The 6,000-nt window shown below is 50.6% G+C and overlaps 1 protein-coding gene across 1 annotated transcript in view; it reads right to left on the bottom strand.

Annotated features, from left to right (window-relative positions):
* Positions 1-456: 456 nt before the first annotated feature.
* LOC123655262 (disintegrin and metalloproteinase domain-containing protein 10) overlaps positions 457-6,000 on the bottom strand; it is a 91,529-nt gene continuing 85,985 nt past the window's right edge. Inside the window, exons 11-16 of the mRNA XM_045591079.1 lie at positions 5,869-5,986; positions 4,674-4,843; positions 3,724-3,986; positions 3,031-3,263; positions 2,405-2,577; positions 457-551 (exon numbers count right to left, since the gene is read on the bottom strand). Of these exons, the coding sequence (XP_045447035.1) occupies positions 457-551; positions 2,405-2,577; positions 3,031-3,263; positions 3,724-3,986; positions 4,674-4,843; positions 5,869-5,986 (1,052 nt within the window). The remainder of the gene's footprint in view (positions 552-2,404; positions 2,578-3,030; positions 3,264-3,723; positions 3,987-4,673; positions 4,844-5,868; positions 5,987-6,000) is intronic.

Here is a 6,000-nt window from a genome sequence, read left to right as displayed (position 1 = left end):
ATATTCTAACGGTACGATTACAGTAAGTATTTGCATGATATTTTTACATCGGAGCCTTTATATAGTCGTCATTTATATACAAAAATATACATAAATGTCCGGTCGGAGCGGGCCCGACGTTCACCGGGGCGGGAGGCCAGCGTCCCACTCTACTAATCTCGTACAAAAATAATGGCTAATTTGATAGAACACCTCGCGGTTAGATTGAGCTCGCGGAAGTTGAGCAGGCGATTACGCATCGCGCACGCGGCGCTGGGCGGGGCCGGGAAGGTGGGCGGGGCCCGGCTGGAGGGCAGGGCCGAGCTGAGGGGCGGAGCCGAGCTGGGGACCGGGCGGCGCGTGCACCGAGATGGCGGTCTGCGAGGCGGTGGAGGCGGTGGGCGCGCGGCACACGTAGCCCAGCAACAGCGGCACGCCGGGCGCCAGGGCCACCAGCTCCAGCGCTCCCTCGTACTGTCAGACCTTCTGCGCGGGACGCATCTCGTACGACTGTGGATACGCGTTTGCGTACGGCTCGGCACGCCGTCCGCTGGGTCCGGCCGGTGCTGACGCTGTAGACACAAGAGTCCATTACTGACTTTTTATTTTTGAAACAATTTTATTTATTTATTTAAATCAATTTGACTACAGATTTTGATAGTCAAATGTTTTTTTTTTTATTAATTTAATATATTTTTATGCATAATATAAAAAAATATATAGCATTCTGCATTCCTTTATATAAACTATAAGTGTATGAAATTTTATAATACTCCGTCCGCACAATTTTCGTAAAAAGGCTTACAAAGTTTTTGCTTCATAATATATAAATAAATAAAAATTGTTGTAATGATGTCTAGTATTTATCGAAAAACGTTGTAAGCTTTATAACATACGAGCAATAAGAGCACAGCATACAATGTGCGAAAGTGGCAAACGATCCAAGTAATGGCAAGCGTATATCGCAGCTTACGACGTCTGCAATACCAGGAACATTGCAAGCTGACCTCGGTCTCGACTCTCCCCAGGTGCACAAGCTACCTTACCCACCAAACTCGCACCGAATACTTTAAGAGCAGTACTATTCAGCTGTGATTAAGTGTAAGGTTCGGGCGGTCGGGCTGCTCCAAATTTTGAGCCAAGAGAATTAGCGTACCAAACTCGCACAGACCGGGGTCGCGCGGCGCGTAGGCGAGCGGCGGCGCGTAGCCCTTGTGCGCGCGCGCGCGGCGGTGTCCGGCGCGCCGCAGCTAGTAGTGGGCGGGGCGAGTCGGCGAGCACTTACCGGGGTCGCGCGGCGCGTAGGCGAGCGGCGGCGCGTAGCCCTTGTGCGCGCGCGCGCGGCGGTGTCCGGCGCGCCGCAGCTAGTAGTGGGCGGGGCGAGCCGGCGAGCACTTACCGGGGTCGCGCGGCGCGTAGGCGAGCGGCGGCGCGTAGCCCTTGTGCGCGCGCGCGCGGCGGTGTCCGGCGCGCCGCAGCTAGTAGTGGGCGGGGCGAGTCGGCGAGCACTTACCGGGGTCGCGCGGCGCGTAGGCGAGCGGCGGCGCGTAGCCCTTGTGCGCGCGCGCGCGGCGGTGTCCGGCGCGCCGCAGCTAGTAGTGGGCGGGGCGAGCCGGCGAGCACTTACCGGGGTCGCGCGGCGCGTAGGCGAGCGGCGGCGCGTAGCCCTTGTGCGCGCGCGCGCGGCGGTGTCCGGCGCGCCGCAGCTAGTAGTGGGCGGGGCGAGTCGGCGAGCACTTACCGGGGTCGCGCGGCGCGTAGGCGAGCGGCGGCGCGTAGCCCTTGTGCGCGCGCGCGCGGCGGTGTCCGGCGCGCCGCAGCTAGTAGTGGGCGGGGCGAGCCGGCGAGCACTTACCGGGGTCGCGCGGCGCGTAGGCGAGCGGCGGCGCGTAGCCCTTGTGCGCGCGCGCGCGGCGGTGTCCGGCGCGCCGCAGCTAGTAGTGGGCGGGGCGAGCCGGCGAGCACTTACCGGGGTCGCGCGGCGCGTAGGCGAGCGGCGGCGCGTAGCCCTTGTGCGCGCGCGCGCGGCGGTGTCCGGCGCGCCGCAGCTAGTAGTGGGCGGGGCGAGCCGGCGAGCACTTACCGGGGTCGCGCGGCGCGTAGGCGAGCGGCGGCGCGTAGCCCTTGTGCGCGCGCGCGCGGCGGTGTCCGGCGCGCCGCAGCTAGTAGTGGGCGGGGCGAGCCGGCGAGCACTTACCGGGGTCGCGCGGCGCGTAGGCGAGCGGCGGCGCGTAGCCCTTGTGCGCGCGCGCGCGGCGGTGTCCGGCGCGCCGCAGCTAGTAGTGGGCGGGGCGAGCCGGCGAGCACTTACCGGGGTCGCGCGGCGCGTAGGCGAGCGGCGGCGCGTAGCCCTTGTGCGCGCGCGCGCGGCGGTGTCCGGCGCGCCGCAGCTAGTAGTGGGCGGGGCGAGCCGGCGAGCACTTACCGGGGTCGCGCGGCGCGTAGGCGAGCGGCGGCGCGTAGCCCTTGTGCGCGCGCGCGCGGCGGTGTCCGGCGCGCGGCGCCCGCGCCTCCCGCGCGCCGCGCCGCGCCTCGCCCGCCGCGCCGCGCATGCGCCGCAGCGTGTTCATCGGCCGCCGCAGCGTCTCCGACAGCCGCCTGCGAGCAACTACTTAGTTAGCTACTTCATGGAACGGTCGGAGCGCTCGGTGTCACTCTTTGAGGCCTTTGTTTAAATCTCAGCCTGCACGCATATTAATACTTTAAAAACGATTCGGAACGCTCGAACATAGCTAGAACTAGAGCATAGCTAATGCGAAATAGTTATCAAAAAATTGCAAAGCTTTACGTCTTGATTTCAAAAAAGTGATATTTACTCGTATTTAGTAGAGGGACATTTACTAACTATTAATTATGAAGTACAATACCTACTTTATATTAAAACAATAGTATTAAATATTATACAAAATTATACAGTTGGTTTTAACAACCACCAATATAAGCAAAAACAGTAATAATAAATCATCCACAAAATCAATTTATTGATGTCATGATTGATACTTATAAGAATAATGAATTAAAGTGCTAACATATTTCAAATGAAAAACAAACCTCGCAGGCGGTCTCTTTGGGTTGGAGGAAGGCGTATGAACTGCGCAACACTTAACGAAAGCGCCCATACACACAATGAGGGCGACTCCACCCAACAGAACAGCCCACCACTGCTCAGTGACCCACGCCTGTAACGTTTGTAGGGTAGCTTGGTTCAATAGAAGATTCTTGAGCCTGACCAGCGGACCCTCTGCGTCGACAGCTCGACATTTCAGGAAAACGTCACAGTAACCCTGAAAAAAAATTGTTACAGTAGTAAACAGTAAAACTATGTCTAAATTTAAAATTTAAATATCTTTCATTGTACTCTGAATTTACTACACTAACAATTCTATAAATAATTAATTGTTTATTGATAACAAACTATGTTACCCTACCCAAACTTTAAATTGTAATGCAAATCTATAAGTATAACTTCGGCGAAACGGTTCGTTTGAATTATAATTTACGGATCCTATATTTCAGATATTATGACTGTGAAGCTTTTTGTTTATTTTTCAATAATTTTCATTATCTTTTAAGGTGAAAGTTCTATACTATAAAATTTCACGTTATGACACACATAACTAGAAAAGTAACGATAAACAAAGACAAAATCACGACGATCAAGAAGTATAGAAAACAAATCTTTAGCCACATAGTCGTTATAATAAAAAATGAATTTATCAAAACATTTTTTAGGATAATTTTTACCTGGAAATTATCACACGGCGAGCCGGGTCTGAGACTGATACCACCGGGGGGCAGGCCAACCGAGCTAGCGAACTCTGCTGTACTTCGACAAGAATCCGGATCCGGTCCCGTTTGACACGCCAGCTGACATAACGCCCGCCGGTCTACAACAGCTGTTACTCCGTCGCCGATTTTCGTTGGCGATGATGATAGAAAACACTCTTTCATGTTCCATGCTAGGCATATGGAACCGCTGCATTCTCCTTTGATGCACAGTTGGGTGCCTACAAAAAGTACGAAAAATGCATTTATTTGATGAATAAATATTTATCGATTAGGATATCAGTGTGCTTCAGTGACATACATGTCACTAATATATGCTGCAATATGCAATTTCAAATGAATAGTAACGTGAGCTGTAACTGCTGTGAGTTCTGTGAGCCGTCAGCGATAACAATATTGCCACTGAATTATTTTTATGCTTTAGTTCCGTTCAAAAAAAAAAAAAAAATGATGGACAATGATATTTATAAATTATAATATGGATAATCCATTTAGCTTTATTTTAGCTGATTCATTTGATTAATAGCTAGGACTAAATATAAGCTATTGTCTATCAATGTAACAATTTGCTGTGTGGTTACGGTAGTTAGAATATAGCCACTCCCTTTCTTCCCGTGGGTGTCGTAAAAGGCGACTAAGGGATAACACAGTTCCACTACCACCTTGAAACTTAAAAAGTCGAATGATGGCAGGATAGCCATCCAACTGCTGGCTTTGAAATACACAGGTCGAAGACGGGCAGCAGCGTCTTCGATGCGACAAAGCCAGCCCTGCGGTCACCAACCCGCCTGCCCAGCGTGGTGACTATGGGAAAAACACATGAGTTCACGCCACTTTTAGCGCTAACTTGTAGAGGCCTATGTCCAGCAGTGAACTGTGTGAGCTGAGGAGAGGTAGACAGACGTCACCGTTGTTGCACTTGGTGTGGTCGGGCATGGCGCGCGGCTCGGGGCACTCGGCGGAGCGGCCGGAGCAGAAGGAGGCGTGGCTGCACTCGGTGGCCTCGCGGCACGTCTGGTTGGCGGCGGCCGGCACGAACTGGCACGACTGCGCGCTGCAGCACGGGCCCTGCGACGGGCTGCGGCAACACACGCTCAGGGTCTGTCCCACCCACCACTGGCGTAGTGCGGTTGGGTAGGTGGAGCTCAGTCTGTCCCACCCACCGCACCCACCACTGGCACCCGAAAGTGGCGCTCATCGAATTATTTTCAATTCTCTATTGAGCTGGCTAACCTTTTATCCGTGGTAAGTAACCACCTTTTTTATATATTTGAAACTAGCTGACCCGGCGAACTTCGTATCGCCTAACACAAACTTTATCGTATAGTATTAAAGTTCAAATTGACTTTTAAGTATTATCACAAATCTTTTGTATGGGAGTATAGAAAAGTGTTGTTTTTAGACTTTTTCAGGAAATTTAAATTTTTTTTTTTTAGAATTTTTCTCTCCGTAAAAACCATCCTCGTACTTCAAGGAATATTTTAAAAAACTAATTAGCGAAATCGGTCCAACCGTTGTCGAGTTTTGCGCTTAGCAACACATTCAGCGACTCATTTTTATATTATAGAATTGTGAGCCGCAAGCATAACAAGTAGAGTCGAAGTGACACTATCCATTAAAGTTTTATCTAGTTAGACTGTTTATGGGGCCCGGGCTGTTTTTTTTTTTTTTTGAGTAGAGATTCGAGGTATTAGATAATTTTGATTTCTATATCCAATTATACATACCATTCATAGTTTATTTACATATATATTAGGGACAGTGAATTCTGGTTAGTTTGAATAGCGGGATTTAGAATTATATCTTAATTAAAAAGAAATATGGAACTAAAAATGGTGGTATTTTATTAAGCATCAGTAAGTCTTTAGTCGCCGTAACATGTAAGTTATGGTGTTGACTTCTATAATAGCATTGGTCACTTTGAAATCAATTCTAAGAAAAGAAAAACGGCTAAAACGATGAAACAGTAAGGCAAGCCAATACCGCTATAATTAAGCCATCAACCATAATAGATATATCCTTGTCATGACTAACAATAATCTTTCCTCAAGATCATTTAATATGGGCTTAATTTGGTGTACGATGACAATTTTAACTGTTTACCTGCACTGTGTATTGGCTCTCCTCTTGCAACCTTTCGCAGAGCTATTTCTTTCAGCATCACCGTTACTGACGTGACGTGGGTAGCAGCAACGATCATTGCATTCGTTATCATTGTAGCCTATGAATTATTAC

This window comes from Melitaea cinxia, chromosome 7 (assembly GCF_905220565.1).
Source record: "Melitaea cinxia chromosome 7, ilMelCinx1.1, whole genome shotgun sequence".
Classification (NCBI taxonomy): Eukaryota; Metazoa; Arthropoda; class Insecta; order Lepidoptera; family Nymphalidae; genus Melitaea; species Melitaea cinxia.
This window is presented reverse-complemented; position numbering and strand designations above follow the sequence as displayed.